General features: G+C 43.7%; 1 protein-coding gene across 11 annotated transcripts in view; it reads left to right on the top strand.

Moving 5' to 3' along the window:
• The window catches only part of LOC107395268 (supervillin), a 50,454-nt gene that overhangs the window by 30,243 nt on the left and 1,675 nt on the right, over positions 1-18,536 (top strand). For 4 of the 11 annotated variants that reach the window (XM_070541555.1, XM_070541550.1, XM_015974613.3 and 1 more), the window contains 27 exons: positions 12-77; positions 1,241-1,928; positions 2,514-2,985; positions 4,626-4,755; positions 5,056-5,112; positions 5,991-6,068; positions 6,420-6,567; positions 6,643-6,738; positions 6,922-7,002; positions 7,822-7,999; positions 8,078-8,256; positions 8,500-8,655; positions 11,198-11,334; positions 11,742-11,889; positions 11,962-12,107; positions 13,227-13,402; positions 13,492-13,639; positions 13,710-13,989; positions 14,067-14,218; positions 14,290-14,395; positions 15,227-15,434; positions 15,515-15,648; positions 15,813-15,968; positions 16,092-16,235; positions 16,487-16,608; positions 16,713-16,868; positions 17,017-17,038. In XM_070541555.1, the coding sequence (XP_070397656.1) occupies positions 12-77; positions 1,241-1,928; positions 2,514-2,985; positions 4,626-4,755; positions 5,056-5,112; positions 5,991-6,068; positions 6,420-6,567; positions 6,643-6,738; positions 6,922-7,002; positions 7,822-7,999; positions 8,078-8,256; positions 8,500-8,655; positions 11,198-11,334; positions 11,742-11,889; positions 11,962-12,107; positions 13,227-13,402; positions 13,492-13,639; positions 13,710-13,989; positions 14,067-14,218; positions 14,290-14,395; positions 15,227-15,434; positions 15,515-15,648; positions 15,813-15,968; positions 16,092-16,235; positions 16,487-16,608; positions 16,713-16,868; positions 17,017-17,038 (4,564 nt within the window). Of the gene's footprint in view, positions 1-11; positions 78-1,240; positions 1,929-2,513; positions 2,986-4,625; positions 4,756-5,055; positions 5,113-5,990; positions 6,069-6,419; positions 6,568-6,642; positions 6,739-6,921; positions 7,003-7,821; positions 8,000-8,077; positions 8,257-8,499; positions 8,656-11,197; positions 11,335-11,741; positions 11,890-11,961; positions 12,108-13,226; positions 13,403-13,491; positions 13,640-13,709; positions 13,990-14,066; positions 14,219-14,289; positions 14,396-15,226; positions 15,435-15,514; positions 15,649-15,812; positions 15,969-16,091; positions 16,236-16,486; positions 16,609-16,712; positions 16,919-17,016; positions 17,039-18,536 lie in introns of all 11 variants that reach the window. The other 7 variants (XM_015974616.3, XM_070541551.1, XR_011515468.1 and 4 more) reach the window with 6 other exon arrangements.

The raw sequence follows: 18,536 nt of genomic DNA, 5'->3' as shown, positions 1-18,536 counted from the left end.
TTTTCACACAGGAAGCTGAGACACCAGTAACGTCAGTGGTCTGTAACGGTGACTTAGACACCAATCAGGGAGAACACGTAAGACGAATGTTGCCTTTGGTTGTTTAATCAGCTGATTGGTCCTGCTAGTGATGAGTGTTTGGGCTTTGATATAGAAATGTCTGGATTTGACTGTAATTTGTTGGTATCTGCTTCTGTAACATGCTTGTTGCACAGCAAGCATGGGATTTGACTGTCTAGTTGGATTTTTGGGGGCTTCTTTCAAAACTAACAACAATTTCAAACTTATCAAGGAAATCTTGCTTCGACACTTACTGGATGTGAAAACTCAAATCAGTCTGTTGGTTTTCTAGGACCTAGACAAGTATTAAAAGTGCGTCCAGTAAATGAGCATTGCTAAAAGACAGATTATCCGTGGCTGCAATTTAGTTTTATTCTTTGGCGCAAAAATGTTTGTTATTCGCAAATAATCGGTGCAGTTTTTCCTTGCAATAATAAATAAAACATGGCTGGAGTTTTCTACTTGATTGTTGCTTTATGAACCATTTGTCTGACTGATACTGGGCCTCCTCTGGTTGATGCAGGCTTATTCCCCCTATATGTAACGCTTAAGATAAAGGAGGGCAGTGATGTTTTTGCCTGTAAGTGTCTGCATGTGTTGGTTTGGCTGCCTGTTGATAAAGAATCTCATGAACCGCTAGACAGATATCTAGTTATTATCAGATGCACATCTATAGTTGATAAATGTTTAGGGCCAGTCCAATTCAAGATGGCCACCATAGCCAGCTGATGTAAGAAAACCCTTAAACTGGTTTGGGGGGGCATTATGCAACACTCACCTTTCACATCCTTTTGTGCTGTTTGTACTGACTCTATAAACACTCCAAGCCTGGAAAAACTCCATCCATCTGTTTTCTGTCGGTGCTTGGGTTCAGGAACTATGTGCTTAAAATAGGCTGTTTCAAAAGTCCCAGTTTGTGATGTCACAAACGGGGGAAATTACATAAAACCACCTCTCCAGGCGTGCACAGCAGCAGCAGCTTTATTTTGAGCCACTCTCTGATATCTGAGCTTCTTATCTTATAGCAGCCTGAGTGGGGGAGGGGTGGGCACAGTGGAGTCTCCACAGCATCTCTGCTACTCTGAATCGCCCACACAACACCCAGGAAACAATCAACACTTCTAGTTAATCACGTTCGGTTCGTTCCATCCATCTGACATGACTCCTGCTGCTCTTTCAGCTGAAAAATGGAGGAGAGATCAAACTGGAGCCGCTGTCAGCCTCCCTGATACGATCCGTGGCAGCCACTACCTCACAAGCCTCTGTCACTGTGGTAACCATGGCAACACTCGGCAGTGGTGCTGATGATGGGTTTCATTCAGGGAAGTCCACCACCATCCCATACGTCCCCCCTGCCCAACAACCGTCTTCCAGAGGCACAAACATCCTCCAGGAGGGGGCGCCGAGGTATTTCTCCTTGACCCAGGAGGGGCACCCTGAGCCAGAGCTCAACTCCTCCTCTCTCCACCCTGACAGCCAAGAGAAAGGGGCTCCCACTTCCTCCTTCAGTCATAGACAGCAAGGGGGGCTAGCGGGGGAGAGCTGGAAAGGGCGACAAGAGGAGAAGGAGGTTGGGGGGAGACAGCAGGGAGGAGCCAGAGAAGACAGCAGAGGAGGCTGCATTCACTCCTCTGACAAGGACCGAGGGGAGAGGCTGCAGCATCCACATCACTCCACCAAGTCGTCTTTGTGGAGGGGCGAGCCAGAGCCCCCCCTCAGCAGGAGAACTACAGACTCCCAGGAGGGAAGGGAAGCAGGGGAGGGAGGAAGAGAGAAAGGAAGCCACCTGAGAGAGGCTGCAGCAGCTCACAGCTCCCCCATACAAGAGCCGAGGGGAAGCAGTGGCCGGAGCCAAGGAGGTACCTCAGGTAAGAGGCATCTCTACAAAGAGATGAGGCGTGTGTGTGCGGGTGTGTTTGTGTGGGGGGTACATCTGGGGTTACAGATAAGAATGTGGTGACAGAAATGGTAGGAAGTGAGAAAGAGAAAGTGACAGAACCAGAGAAAGAGAAATTCCCAGTAAATGGTGCTGTTTTCATCATCTTCATTGTCTTCCAGCGTGCTCCCACGCATGGCTGCTCTGTGCCGGCAGCACACACTTGTCCCAGCTGGGAGTGTGTGATTTGGCTCCACATCTCAGGCTGAATCTAATTAGCATATTTTTTCAGGAATATACCTCGTGGAGCTCTTTGTCTGAAGGGAAGGAAGCCCTTCCCTTTGAGCTGTTTGATGCTCGTGTAGGTTTTACATTGATGCCTTCTCAGTCGTGACTCTGTAAGGGGGCGTGGTCTCTTTGCACCACACCATACTTGCGGGTGACGTGTCCATATCCTACAGTGAATTGGACCCGACCTGTTTTCATGTGCTGAAGTAGAGTGTGGTGTGGTTACTAAAAGGCTCATTTGATCAAACAACTTAGCATTCAAGTGACACCGAACACTTTCATTCCTCAGATGTGTTGGATCATTCGACACCCCTGAAGCCGTTGGTCGCTAAAGTTTCATCCAGGACTGTGTCTTATATTTCAAGTGCTCAGCAGCATCAAAGCACCCTCCAGCCTCCTCAGACTCTTCCTAAACCTCCGTTATACATCCCGCCACATTCCCAGCCCCCACCCACATACCCCAAAACTTTCACCCATTCCCTGCAAACCCTGCCCAAACCTCAGGGATTCATCCAGGTTCTCCCAAAGCCTTACCCCCAGACAGCGCTCCAGGCACTCCCCAAACTGCAGGCACCTCCTCAGACAACTCCTAAACCACAATCCTTCCCCCAGTCCCTGAACAAGGTCCAGTCCTCCTACCTGGACCATCCAGAGGACCTCAGCAGGACCAGCGTCTATTCTGGAGAGCTGCTGTCCCCCACTGAGTCTGGAGACCTGCTGCCTGACAGCATGTCCACCAAACAGATGTCTATCAAGGAGAGGTGAGTGGGGTTTATCTGGAACTCATACACTAATTATGCTATTAAAAAACCATCATAGCAACACCAAATAGGTTTGCTGCTTCTCCCTCCTACTGGTTGAAGGCTGAATTACAACTGTCAAACAACCCTCCAGCAGCTAACTGTAGCTAGCATTAAGCTAACACAACTCGACTGATAATAAACAAATAATGAAGAAAAAGGAACCATATAGTTACTTTGTTCAGTAGCAACAAAGCCAGGTCGTCATCAGTCCATGATTTTGTAGCCTGCTTTAGCTCCCTCAAACGATCGAGCGTCGTGCCGATGTTCACTCTGGTTGTAGCTCTTTGCTGCACCTCCAAAGACATTACTCTTTACTTTTACTTCCAGGCTCCACCATGATGCCAAAAAGCAAAGTTATTCTTCTTCTTCTTGTGTTTTTTATTGACAGACTGATGAAGCTAACTGCTAGCCTTTATATTAGCTACCGGCACAGTAAACAACTGTCCTATCCGAACCACAAAACTGTCACGTGTATTCTCTGGTGAGCAGAGTGCTGTCCGATGTGAAGTTGCTCAAGTTTAAGGCTCAAAAATCACTGAAACCAGTTTGAATGCAACATTGTTGCTTTAAGAGTGAAGAGTCACAAAGTTATTGATTCATTCTTGCCTAACAGGTGATCAAAGACCATAAATAAACACATAGAAATACAGAAAATAAAGCAAATATTAAATTCATTTTTATTGTATGAATAAACGCCAGGCACTTCTGCAGAGGTGTCCAAACGTTTGAAGACTGCATCAGAAATTCAGAGTTAGATGTACATCTGTAAAAAAGCCAATATCAAACATCCCTGCTATTATCTTATCATTAATATTATTGCTTTTAAAACAGTATTACCGTACAATGTGCTATATTTCTTATTGTCACAAATAAATATAAGAAAATTAAGGAAAAAGCAGTTTTTTTTCTTTGTTTTGGAAGCTAAAGTTCAAACCTGACATAAATCTAAATAATGTAAATCTAATCATGACAGTTTTTGCCTGAACGCTTGTAGAGAGCTGGAGCGCGATGATGTCCTGTGAGATTTAACAGATCTTCCTCAGAATGCCCTCATTTCTGCCCAGTCCAAACTCGAACAGCAGCAACGATGACACACTTTATTTTAACCCTCAGCCGTCCATTATTGCTTTATTTGGCTTTTGTGCCATTAGGATAGAAATATTGTGATGCAGATTAAGATTAATTAAAGTATCTTAAAAAAACAATTACACTGGTTATTAATTATGTTTTTTCTTTCCAGGTAAAAGTGCAGATTATTCAGCGAGACTCACCTATTGCTTTCAGTAGCCTCTTATGCTATTTGGTGCTGCAAAGCTGCTGAAATATGAGTAGAATTCATGAGGCACGATGCAACGACCTTTTTGTTGCAGCTTTTCTGCTGATTATGATTTTTTAAAACTTTGTGAGACTCAGCTGCACTTAGATCTTCACCAACAAAACTAGATCTTGTCTAAATAAAATTCTGCAAAACACATTAAACAGGACGTGGACACAGAAACCTGTGCAAACACGAGTGCTCTCCAGTCAAAGATTCTATCAAACTGAACCTAAATGATAACAAATCACAGATCTTAAACTGTTCCTCTGACTTTCTTCAGAGTGGCCCTGCTGAAGAAGAGTGGCGAGGAAGACTGGAGGAACAGGATCAACAAGAAACAGGAAGTGGTTAAAGTGGCGTCCACGGAGCAACCGACCCAGCAGCAGGAAACTGAGGAGAGCAGCCAGAAGGTCGGTCCAGATGACAGCGTTTGTTTTAACATCAGTTAGTTGAACCAATCCTCTAGATGGGTTTAATTACTTAAGACATTTAATCACTTTTTAAATGTAAAAATCATGGTATATTGTTGTGAAGATCCTTCATTTAGTTATTATTAAGACTTGTTTCCTGCAGCTCGTTCGCTCCACATTAGTATTCTAGGGGTAGAAAAGGCTTGTTGAAACCCTGGATGTTAATCCTCCTGGCTGTTTCCTAACAAAAGGCTGCCCCCCCTCCCCGACTGAGTACTTTCCCTCTGTTTAACCCCTCAGGAGGAAGGGGGGGTCATTCAGGACCATGCTGCCGTGTCTGCATCTGAGCAGCTCTGGGTAAGACGTTAGCAGCTCTAAACCAATCAGCTTGGAGCAGAAGCTGCACTGTCCAATCAGCTGTTGCGTGTGGCTGCTTCTCTTGAATCTTTAGGTGCTGCCCACTAAACAAAAACATAAACATAATCACTGCAGCAGATCATTTTTGACCTGTGTTTTCTCTGCTTTTGGGACTTTTCTGTCCTGGTTTGGAGAATTCAGCGTTTGCACATTCCTGCTTTGGTACTTGTATGAAATAACCGTTTTAGTGGCATGTGGCATGTCGCTGCCACTGTTTCAACAGTTTGAGAAGACTACTCAGCTGTTCAGAGACGATCTTTTATTAATAACAATACGATAAAATAAAACCAACTAATATAAACACACATAATGTGACATAATAGTATATTTGTCCTTTATTTACATTTGAAATCCACCTCAACATTGTAACAGTAATTGATTCTTTGCCATATGCAACTTTCCTGTATGATGCTATTTTTGGTAGCTTTATCTTTCGTTTGATGCTTTTTTTACATAGTCGAATGCTTCAGTCTCCCATAAACAAAAAGTCTGCACCCACAGAACTAAATAATTACCCTGCCGATATAGAAAACACTTCATTAATGTTTTGAGCTTCTGCAGAAATAATTTGAAGAAAATGTAAATTACAGATTTGGTTTAAATCCCTCACTGGTTCTTTGTTCAGCCTAAGCTTGCGTGCGTGCTGACAAATGTATTCTGCTGCAAGCAAATTTCCTCACAGCATCAGTGTTTCTGGCCTAGGTTGTCTCTGTCTTTGCATCCATCTTTAGTTCCCCACTCATTTGTCCTTATTTACACATTTTCCTGCATTTCCTCCTTTCTTTTCTTCTCCTTCAAACCCACCTCTCCATCCTCAGGAGCCTGTCTTCTCCTCCACCTTTTCTCCTACTATCTCTCTTGGCCAAAAGTGTCAGTACGTTGAGCATCATGGTCAGGTAAGGATGTGGCCTCGACATGCTCGAATGAGTCTTCGGTGTTTGGTGGCATCTCTTGTGAATGTTTCACTTTGAGATGGATCGGTGGTTATAACATGATCAGGGCTATTGTTCACTGAGGTGTGGAGATGACTGTGCAGCGCCGAGCATGCTCGGATGCATCTAATGTTACATGAATATATGTGCCTGAAGGGACATGAAGAGATTATAACAAACGTGTATCTGAGTGAGTGAAGCTTACATAATCTCCATAAACTTGATTTATGAGTTCATGGTGTCAAAAACAATTCCAGAGCTCATTGATTTGTGTGCGGTTGTGTTGCACGTTAACTTAAAATGTTATGTGTGCAGAAGGTCGGAGAGGAAATCGAGGCCCAGATGACCATCGAAGAGAGGAAACAGATGATTTCAACACGTGAGGATGCCTGGAAGAGCAAAGGGAAAGGAGCAGCTAATGACTCCACGCAGTACACTGTAGCTGCACGTATGATGAAAAAAGGTGAGTTTATAAAATGCAACCTGTTACCAAATAAATAAAAACACGTCATAAATGTTTACATTTCTGTGTCCACAGGCCTGGCAGCCTCGTCCTCAGTAATCAGTCCCATCCTGTCCCCAGTTTCCACCAAACTCAAGAGCAGCACGACCGTGGTCAACAAACCACAAGAGGGTGAGATATCCCTCGTTCCTGCGTCGTCACAGACACTTCAGTTCCACTCGGAGGTTCTCTCTAACTTGAGATGTGATTTGATCACATCATTAGGGTTATATAATTTAAAGTGAGAGGTAGTTAATGAATGAACAATAATGAGTTTTTTCAGGTGAAAAAAACATGTAACGTTTTCTTTTATAGAAATTGAAGCCAAACCTGACATGGAATCAGACAAAAAGCTGGACAAGTTGGAGAGCTTTTTGGGACGACTGAACAGCAAAGGTGTTTACACAATCACGACGAGGCAACAAACAAACACATGAACGACTTCTAAAAACAGAATTCATTCCTTTAGGCATCTACCAACCAATACATTACTGATCGTCAAACCAATCAAACAACATTACTCGCCAAACAAACCAACTGGCTGACCAACCAAACTCAAACCAGTGTCCATCGCCCACATCCACATTACAGTTATTTTACCATCCTCTCAAATTGCTCCCTGGAGCACTTTTCCAGTAAATCCATCAAAGGAGAGTTCATGAATTGTTCCAGACTATCCACTGTGTACAATTCCTCACACACCTACAAACCGAACAATCACAAACAGATTGTAAGAAATCCACTATGCTTGCTAGCCAACTACTCACAAAAAAGCTTACAAGCTAACTCGACCCCAGTCTTCATTCACAGATGTACGGTGGGATTCTTAAGCAGCAAAGCCTGCTGGAAGGGCAAGCAACCAGAAACACTCCCGAGACAACCGTTCACTTCCACACAACACCACAGAGCCTCCCCCAAACGGACCCAGACAGGGACAGATCTACGTCAACTAGAAACTCCAAAGATCCAGATTACTGCAAATAGAAACCTAAACTCTGGCTAAAAACAATTTAACACCTCACACTTCTGCAGCTTTCAGTTCATCAGCACCACTACAAATGCATAAAACCACATGTTACTGTGCACTCAGCAGCCTTTTGTTTAACATGTCTCTATTGTTTCATCTTCTGATATTTTTAGAAACAGTTTTCTACCTTTAAATCATGGATTTCTAATGAAATAAAGACCTAATGTTTACCATCTTTTCTGGCTCAGTGGCAGGTTTGCAGGAAACCACCATAACAGTGACTGAGAAAGCAGTGAAGGAAGTGATGAAGCTGGATGATGAGATCTTCTCCAAATTCTACAGACGTGTGGCTGAATTTCCTCGGATGCCCACAAGGATCGAGATCAGTGAGGACTTTGACTCCATCTTTGGCTCCCAGGGTCCAAAGTAAGACCGTAAAATCAGCTTGTCTGTGAAACGGGTCCAGCATCTTGATGCTCAGATTTTTGTTTTCTTCCTACGTAGGCTGACTTCAGTCATGGTGCAGCATAAGCGGTCCATTCGCCCCTCTAGGAACGTCCAGGCATCGAGGAATCCTGTGAAGGTGCTGGCAGCAAGAGAGGACATCCGCCATGAGTATACGGAGGAGAGACTGAACGTAGCACAGCTGGAGAGCAAAAGGATGAAAGCTGAGAAGAGTGACTGTAAGGATGTTATTGTTATACAACATCTCTGGTTCTGTTAAAAATTGAAACATTTTGTTGTTTACAGCTTACATATCTCAATTTTTATCCTCCTCTCGTAAACACAAGAAATTATTAAGGACCTGTGTCTGACCCACTTCTGCATTGCAGCAGGGAGCTTGTTAAATTTAATGATGCATTTGTGCAGTTTTTCAGTCCCTTGTAGGTCTTTATTTTACAAAGTGCCTTTTTTCTTCGCTCCAGTAAATAAAACATCGGAGTACTCCGAGGCAGCTCTGGCAGGACTCGCCAGCAAGGAAAACTTCAGCAGCGTGAGTCTACGCAGCATCAACATCTCAGAGCAGACCTCCAACAACAGCGCCGTGCCGTATAAGAACCTCATGCTGATACAGGTCAAAGGTAAAAGCTCTTGACTTTATGAGCTTGGTGTCCTGAAACGTTTTTGAATTCAAAGTCTCAGTTTCACTGAAAAGTGACGTCAAATCTACAATCAAATTGTTATTATTTGAATTAGTAGAACAGATATTACTGAAAAATATCTACAGCTCATGTTCTAATTTTCTAGACTGATTGGGTTCCTGCCTCTAAAAATGAAAAAAATGATTCCAACTTCAGGCCAAGACAAAGTTCTCCTCATAACCGTACAAAATTAGCTGCACACTAGTAAAATATCAGGTTGGCCATTGTCATTAAAGAGCAAGTCACCCCCAAATCAACTTTATTTTCCTGATAAACTATATAAATGTGTGTCTAATCGTACTGCAGACGCGTGTCGTCAATAGTTTTGCACTTTAGTGTATTTTAGTTCAAATTTAATTTTCTGCCTAAAACTGTCAGTGTTGTTCTGTTGTCAGGTAAAAACTCTGCACTGCAGTTGAATTTAAATCTGCCATCGCTATTGGCTAAGAGGTACCCTAGAACATTAACTGGTACCATATGATGTCACAATGTCGTTGTGAGTCTGTGTGTGTGTGTGTGTGTGTATCATCGACATATATATTCAATAATGTGTGTCCATAGGCTCCAATAATAAGCTTTTAAGCCAAAATGGGAGGTGGCCACCACCGCCATTTTGACCGTGTCACAGGTTCTGTCAAGCCCCGACAATTCCAAAAAAGGAAAGAGAGGTGGAGTTGAGGGTGGGGCTGTAAGGCTGGGATCAAATGACGACACCCGTCGAACTGAAGCAATGTAGCTACAAGCTAACTCAAAGCTAACGCGGAGGTGGGAGCTAAGCTAACAGAGGTAGCTACGTAGCTACAACCGGAGTTAACTGTGCACATCACCAAAGCTTCTGAGTCAGAGATACGCTGGGCTGACTGCTGGGTAAAACCGGGTGGAACACAGAGGTCTCCCGAGAGCTCCACAAGCCGGCAGCCGCGCAGCAGACAGGCGCCGCGGCGATCAGAGATGCGTCGAGTTGAGGGGAGGGGACCATACTGATAGTCGGAACCCAGCTCCACCAACATGTTATATTTCAACCCATTTTCAAAAATGCAGCGTCATGTTAAATGCACTGGGTTTTACCCTATTACATTTAAATTTCATGGTTAAACAGTACATGTTCAGATCTAAGCTCAGCTCAGCAGTGACCTAAATGCATAAATATAATTTTACTTACCGAAAAAAATGAAGTGGAGACTCCTTGGATGCTCTGTTAGTGCAATTAATGCCACAGCAAGTCATTTTGTCCAACAATTGCACAAATAATATCCAAAACAAATGCACAAATGCTACAACTAATGGTCTAAGTTGAGAGGCTTAAAATCATGGAACAGTTTTCAGGTGAGGCTGAGGCCTTTCCCCGGAGCTAGCTCTGTGGTCACATGGGTCGGATGCTCATTAATTATACAGAATTTTTGGCTTTTAATACACTTAAACAGAAGAGTGACAAAAAATTCACCCCCCTCAGAGTTGTCATGAGTGTAAATTAGATCTATTAAACCTAAAACATGTTTTGGTACCAGGCTGTAAACATGTTTATTTCTGCTGTGAAATTGGCATTTTTAACATGGGAGTCAGTGAGGATTTGCTCGCTTCTGACACCAGCCCCCAGCGGATGAGGGTGGAACTGCTATTTTTGTCACTTCCGTGTTGGCTTCAATTTCATACCAGTATTATGGGGGCTTAGTGTGTATTTGTTAGCGGCTCCGCCCTCTTGGCCTGCTAAGCAACAGCATTTGTTACATTTTTCATACAGGAAGTGGGAGTTGAGTAAGAATCTGGTAGGGGGTGACTTGCTCTTTAACTATTCATCTGGAAAAAGCTGGTACCCCCTGGTGGCTGGTTGCAGTATGAGTGTTAAGTCCCACCCCCTCCATGTAAACTAACTTGGAAAAATACCTGATTAATTTGAAACTAAACATACATCAGATTTTTTGCTTACATCACATACCCGCGAGAATTTGGAGGTGCCCCTTAGCCTGATAACGGGAAAGAGTCTTGACGTAACGAGATCAAAGTCGTTATACTCCTTCATTTTTTACCTTAATCTGACAACAATACACTTACCGCCGTAAATCAATGCTTTCCAAACTGTCTGATTCCAAATTATAAAGAAGAGCTGCTAGCTGTTAATGGTAATGATGTACTTTACCTCTATAAATCAATAGTTAACTAATCTATTTGTGGTACAGAATAAAACTCATCACTAATATTACTATTGATTGAAACCTTCTTACATAGTTTGGGCAACATATGGCCAGGTACTTTGTTCAGTTTGTACCAATCATCTCCAGAGTCACTACTGGGTGTTTTACAGCAACCAGTGAGTTTCTTTTACCAACTTTAAGAAGCACAAACAATCAAATCTTGTAAATTGGTAAATTAAGCCTTTCAATTATTTAGTTGCCCAAAAGTCATTTGTGAACATCAGTTAATTTGAATAAATGTATTTGGTTGGTGTAAGAAGATAAATAACGAAGGTGATTATTGCCGGCAGGTCGTCGTCATGTTCAGACCAGACTAGTGGAGCCCAGAGCCTCTTCGCTGAACAGCGGGGACTCTTTCCTGCTGGTCACACCAGAACATTGCTTTGTCTGGATAGGAGAGTTCTCGAATGTCATTGAGAAGGCGAAAGTGAGTATCATCATCATCAATGTCATAATTATTATTGTAACTTCTGTTGCATAAAACACATCACACACACACACACACACACACACACACACACACACACACACACACACACACACACACACAATTCCATCTGTGCCGATAAAACACGTGCTTTCAGCCTCTTCCATTTCCCCAAAGGCCTTTTGAGAGTATTTTTATTTTCTGCTTTGCCTTTTTTTATATTGTAATAATTTTATTTTCATGCACAAAAAGCTCAGAAACTTTCAGGCCAATAATGAGGATTAAATTGTTCTTAACTACAAGGTGTGTTTTACCTCCTTGAGTAAAGCTGACTCATTATGAGACTGTATGAGGTCTACACTTCCATTTTAATGTTGGACATCCACATGTTGCTTTCTGGGGTGCAGGCTACGGACTTAGCCACTTTCATCCAGACCAAGAAGGATATGGGCTGCAGGGCAAACCAGGTGCAGACAATTGAGGAAGGTGTTGACGCTCAGGGCCCTGAAGCTCAGCAGTTCTGGACTATCTTGGGTGGACAGATGACCCATCAACGTAGGGCTGAAAACAAGCACGTTAACATATGATTGTATGAATGCATTTCTAACATCTGTATTTTTGCCATAGCGGCTGGTTTACCAGAAGAGGACGAGAGGTATGAGAACGGTATTGTGGAAACCAACTGTATCTTCAGGCTGGTGGAGGATAAGCTGGTTCCTGATGATAATGAGTGGGGGAAGATCCCTTGCATCGCCTTGCTGGCTCCTAAAGAGGTGAACAGTTCTTCATGACCTCATTGCTAACATGTATGTTAAACCAGCTGTCAGGTCCTGCTCAAACCAGTCTGGGTATTTATGCAGCTTCCATGAGCGGTGATGGAAAACAAGTGTGTGAGTGGGCGGGCTAAATTTAGCTTATAGTGCTCTGGTGTGTTACAGGAACAGAAGAACCTGATAACTGATCCTCATGCTCGCTGCAAAGGCTTAAGGGTTGTAAAAGCAGCAGCGTGCTGATTCTGCGTGCACTAATGTTGGTGTAAGGATGGAGATGCTTTCAAATACAATAGCTGTGTTTTACTGTAGAGCATGGTTTTAAAATCCATTGCTTAGCAACAACAGGTACCATGATGAACACCTCCTATGTCTATCTGAGTTCTACTGCCATCAAAAGGCTCGCTGCAGCCACAACTCTGGATAGTTATGATAAATTAGGTCATTAGAAAATAGACATATTCCAGAGCAGGTTCTCGTTTCGGCTTTATTTTGCTTTTTAAGTTGAAATAATGAACCTGTTTGTGTTTGGGCGGGTAAATTCAATTCAATTCAAGTTTATTTTTATAGCGCCAAATCACGACAAGAGTCGTCCCAAGGCACTTCACATAATAAACATTCCAATTCACAGTTCATTAAGCCAATCAGAAATAATGTTTCCTATATAAGGAACCCAGCAAATTGCATCAAGTCACTGACTAGTGTCAGTGACTATACAGCAATCCTCATACTAAGCAAGCATGCAGCGACAGTGGAGAGGAAAACTCCCTTTTAACAGGAAGAAACCTCCAGAGAATCCTGGCTCAGTATAAGCAGCCATCCTCCACGGCTCACTGGGGATCGAGAAGACAGAGCAGACACACACACACACACACACACACACACACACACACACACACACACACACACACACACACACACACACACACACACACACACACACACACACACACACACACACACACACACACACACACACACACACACACACACACACACACACACACACACACGTAATGTGTCTATAGTCATATTGGGTAGACAGACAAGGCCGCTCTTTACCAAACCAGACTGCTGCAGAGGGCTTCTTTTAACGTCTGTTTTTGTTGCTCTGTCCTGCAGGTTTTGGTGTTTGATTTTGGCAGTGAGGTGTACGTTTGGCATGGCAAAGAAGTAACTCTGGCACAAAGGAAGGTGGCGTTTCAGCTGGCCAAGCACCTGTGGAACGGGACGTTTGACTACACCTGCTGCGACATCAACCCGCTGGACCCCGGAGGCTGCAACACTCTCATACCCAGGTCTGAACACACACGTCCGTCTGCCATTTGTGTCTGGGTTGAAACTAAACTCAGATCACTTTTTGTAATCGTGGTGTTTTTGCACACAGGAAGGGGCAGGGTCGTCCTGATTGGGCCATATTCGGCCGACTGACAGAGCACAATGAGACCATCTTGTTCAAGGAGAAGTTTATCGACTGGACTGAAGTAAAGTCGCCTACCTTAAAGGAAGTTGGCGAGCTTGTCCCAGAACAGAAGGTGTGAATTTATCATTTTTTATGTTTTCTGATGTCTTAAAAAGTCTCAAAAATCTAAATCTTCATCTCAGGAGACATCTGGATGTAAGTGCCGGCCGTACAACGCCTCCCTGATGCTGCCTGTCCTCCAGTCGGCTGTTTCCACCATTCTGGATGGGGTGAATGTGGGTCGTGGCCATGGCCCGGTGGAGACGGAGGACCACATGAGGATCCAGGAGATCAACACGGCGTCTGTGGATGTTTGGCACATCCTGGAGTTTGACTACAGCCGTCTGCCTCGCCAGAGCATCGGCCAGTTCCACGAGGGAGATGCCTACGTGGTCAAGTGGAAGTTCACGGTTAACACTTCAGGTTAGTCTCCATGGCAACATCCTGATGAATAAACAAATCCCTGTAATTACTAACGCTTTCTTGCGTTTCCACATCAGTGGGCCGAAGACAGAACCCAGAGGCGAGGAGCAGCGGCCCGGGGAAGGAGAAATGCTGCTATTTCTTCTGGCAGGGTCGACACTCCACCGTCAGTGAGAAAGGAACGTCGGCGTTGATGACAGTGGAGCTGGACGAGGAGAGAGGAGCTCAGGTAGGAGAGGTGGAGCTGCTGACCGACTAGAAATAAATAAATATTTGAGATTTGGAGAATCTGTGTTTCAGATCCAGGTGCAGCAAGGAAAGGAGCCGCCATGTTTCCTGCAGTGCTTTAATGGAGGGATGATCATCCATGCTGGCAAGAGGGAGGAAGAGGAGGAGAACGCTCAGAGTAAATATTCATGTCTTTGATTCTGCTACAACAGAGGTATGAGGAAAAAATAACCACAAGAAAGTGCATGTTTTTACTTTTGGAAGCTCTTAAAAAGACATAAGTCACCCTGTCAGGGACATGCACAAACCAGCCAGAGAAGCACTGCTCATGAGACTCATAACACCATTTTATTTTGGAGCAGCTTCAAGGTTAAAGGAACTTTAACCTCATCACCACACAAGACACTATCCAGAAAACGAAAGACATTTCAGACACACCAGGTTCAACTTAAATAGTGGCTGATCAGACCACTCTACATACAAGAGGGGAACAATTAACATACAATTAACACACACATCCTCTCTCACACACACACACACAAACTAACCACTCTAATCAATTCAGGTAACTCAAATAACTAAATCATAATTACAAACTTCCTATCCATAACAGAAAACATCTACATTAAGTAAAACACAAGCATAAACATGAATCTCCCCTCCCTTGGGAGTTGGTAGATCCCAGGAGTGCCGATTAGGCTTCCTGAGATGATGAGCTGCAGGTGTGAGACTCCATGGGAAACTCCAAGTCACTGGTAACTCAAAATAGAAGTACAAAATTAACACATGCATTCATAAACAGAAGACAGATTGTGTGCACATCAACCAGTCATCCTGTACAGAACACAGAAAACAGTACCAGCAGACCATGTCCCTGAGGTGACAGACACTGCTGTCACACCCCGTTAATAAAGTAAAGCTCTAATTCATATTAAGGGTGTTGTTTCAAAGCTTATTCTGCAACAGAACAGTAAGACATCTCTGACATGAGTCACATCCCTGGTTCCAGATGAGTGGCGTCTCTACTGCGTGCGTGGTGAGGATCCCATGGAGGGCCACCTGCTGGAGGTGGTGTGTCACTGCAGCAGCCTTCGCTCCAGAGCATCCATGATTCTGCTCAACATCAACAAAGCTGTCATCTACCTGTGGCACGGCTGCAAGACGCAGATGCACACCCGCAGCGTCGGGAGCACGGCTGCAAACAAGATCAAAGAACAGTGAGGAGTCTGTCTTTGACCTGTCCTGTGGGGTCGTCATGAATGAATCCTCACCCGAGAATTCTCACTCTGTGTCTCAGGTGTCCTCTGGAAGCAGGTCTCCACAGCAGCAGCAAAGTCAGCATCCACGAGTGCGATGAAGGAGTTGAACCTCCGGGGTTCTGGGAGGCGCTTGGGGGGAAAGACAGGAAAGCTTATGACTGCATGTTGCAAGGTACAATTTTTACATTTCGGACAAATGAAAAGATGTCTCCCGGTTGGAAAAGTCTGCTCTGGATCATGATTTCAATGTTTTTAACTTCATCTTAGAAGGCGTTAAACGTTCAACCCTAAAATAGGACAATGAGCTGGTAATTGAACTCTGTCCTGTTTTATCAGATACAGGAAAATTCAACTTCACCCCACGGCTCTTCCAGCTGACCAGCTCATCTGGAGAGTTTGTAGCATCTGAGTTCTTCCACCCGTCCAGAGGTCCAGATCTGGTCAGCTCGCTGCCTTTCCTGCAGGAAGATCTCTACAACGCACCGCAGCCTGGTGAGGCTGAAACACAGGACATGAGAAATGTTTTATCTGTCATTTAAGTGGTTAGAGGAACAAAATCCACCAGACTTATAAACAAAATCTAAAAATGAAAGATGTTTCCTCTCTTTTCTAAAGCGTTGTTCCTGGTGGATAACTTCCACGAGGTGTACCTGTGGCAGGGCTGGTGGCCTCAGGACAGCGAGTGCACTGGCTCGGCTCGCATCCGCTGGGACGCCGACAGGAAATGCGCCATGGAGACCGTGCTACAGTACTGCAAAGGTGAAGAGACCAGCTGTGATGGTTGTGTGTGTTTAAAGTCACGTTTCAGCTGGTTCAGCCTGCTATAATATGATAATGGAGAAGGTGGGGGGATAAATCTTCTTGTTTTTAACTCAAACAAGGATAAACTAAAGACGTTTTACACATTTTCTTTATAAAATCCATTTAAAAAAGGCAGTATGTGAGTTTTACACTCTTTATTAATTTATAACCGTTACTTAGGTCTATTTAGAGTTTTTTTTTTTCTACAGAAAAAAATGAGAAGAAGCCCCAGAAGTCGTATCTTATCCACGCCGGTCTGGAGCCGCTCACTTTTACCAACATGTTCCCCTGCTGGGAACACCGAGAGGACGTGGCTGAGATCACAGAGAGAGTCAGTCCAAGAAACAACAGAAATGTTTTCATTTAGCACCTTTTTCTAACCCAAGCCTGAGCAGATGAAAGCATGTTGCTTCTCTTTTGCTGTCATGGCTGCAGGAGGCGGAGGTGTGCAACCAGATCATCCTGGTGGAGGACGTGTTGGCCCGGCTCTGTCAGAACACCTACCCTCTGGCTCAGCTTCAGGCCCGGCCACTCCCAGAGGGAGTCGACCCGCTCCGCCTGGAGGTCTACCTCTCCGACCAGGACTTTGAGGTCTGTTGAAACCACCATGTCAACCAGAAGACTCAAATCAATCTCAGAAGGTTGCATCACGTTACACAAACTGATATTTTTTTTCCACTTTCCATCAGATCTAGTGAGCTTATTAAGAACTAACATCATCTAACATTTAACTCCACAGACTAAGTTGTCGGTGGATGCAGGTAAGATGCGTTTTATTTTTCAGAACTGATGATGTGTCTCTCTGTGAAGCATGTCAGCACTGTTGCTCTTCTTCACGGATCTGATAAATCACTCCCGAGTGTCGCTGGTTGAGGAGGAAAGTTTTGCACTCGGCTGCACAATGAGGGTCACCGCGCTGTTAGACAATAAGTCAGCTCAACGTCTGAGACATACCTCATCGATGAAAAGCCACAAATCTTTCATTTAGGTTTAAAGTTTAGGGATGTTTTTGTGCTGCAGGTCATGGTTGCAGCACTCCTGTACGGTAGGGATGTGGTCATAATGTTATGACAGACTGATGTGGCCTAGTTTTCATACACATCTACTAAAATAGCTGTGCAATAAAAGCCTCGGTGGATTTTTGTTGATTGGATTTGTTTTTAGTTAAAAATGATTGGCTGTTCCAGCCTAGCCGTTGGCTTATCAATCCTGTAGAACGTAAACTCAATAACGTCCAACTCAGGCTGTTCAGGAAGCATCTACTTGGAGTAAAATTACCCCCACCCCCTCCAAAGAAGAAAAAAATGTGAAATATGCAGAAAAGAAAAATTCAAAATTGAGCCACAAATTCTAAAACTTTAAACAAATAATTTGGCAAAAACCGACAAAATAAAAATAACAGATAAAATTAAAGAACAAGGTTTTAGAGAAAGGGCAGAAAAGTTGGGCACAAAAACGTCTTTTTTTTGCCTAAATAACTAAAAATTGAAACCATGGATTCATAAATTGTTGCATTTAAAGTATAACGTTTTCATTATGATCCAGATATTAGTCCTCCTACGAAACCTGTAGAATTGTGCAGCTGCAGTCCAATTCTCAGACCTCACACCTCTTCACAATTCTCACTCTTTACACAAACACTGATTCTACCAGAGACTGTTTCCTGTTGGAGTGAAAACTGACACCTTAAGCTGCAGTGGTGTGACTCACCTTCTGTCTGTGGAGCACAGGATGAAGGCATGAAAGGTGGTTTGGTGTGTTGGTTCTCAGTGATGCACAATAATGCTCATGCCGGCCTCCTGGAGGGTGGTTTTACACCAGAAATCCCTGAAAATAATAAATTAACTCTTGATTTAGTTGAGAAAATTCATCTGGAATAAAAGTGGAGAACTGGCTGTAAATGTGCAAAGAAATCACATGAAATGAGACAAATTAAACATCCCAGAGCAGAGATGTTAGCCCCATTTTGACGTGTTTTCTTGGTACTTTCAGGCTGTTTATACCAACAGTTGTGTGAAAATAACAGATGATTTTCTAGTGGTGAATTCCAGCAGGATGTAGCTAAAAAACTTAATAAATCAGCAGATTTGTCCAAAGAAACGTGTCCAAGATCACCTTTGTAGCCAAAAAAGCAGAAGATAAGATTAGATGTGTGTGTGTGTGTGTGTGTGTGTGTGTGTGTGTGTGTGTGTGTGTGTGTGTGTGTGTGTGTGTGTGTGTGTGTGTGTGTGTGTGTGTGTGTGTGTGTGTGTGTGTGTG

The sequence above is a fragment of the Nothobranchius furzeri genome, chromosome 11 (genome assembly GCF_043380555.1).
Source record: "Nothobranchius furzeri strain GRZ-AD chromosome 11, NfurGRZ-RIMD1, whole genome shotgun sequence".
In the NCBI taxonomy this organism is placed as follows: domain Eukaryota; kingdom Metazoa; phylum Chordata; class Actinopteri; order Cyprinodontiformes; family Nothobranchiidae; genus Nothobranchius; species Nothobranchius furzeri.
Note: the sequence above shows the minus strand (reverse complement) of the source record. Positions and strands in the feature narration are given on the sequence as shown.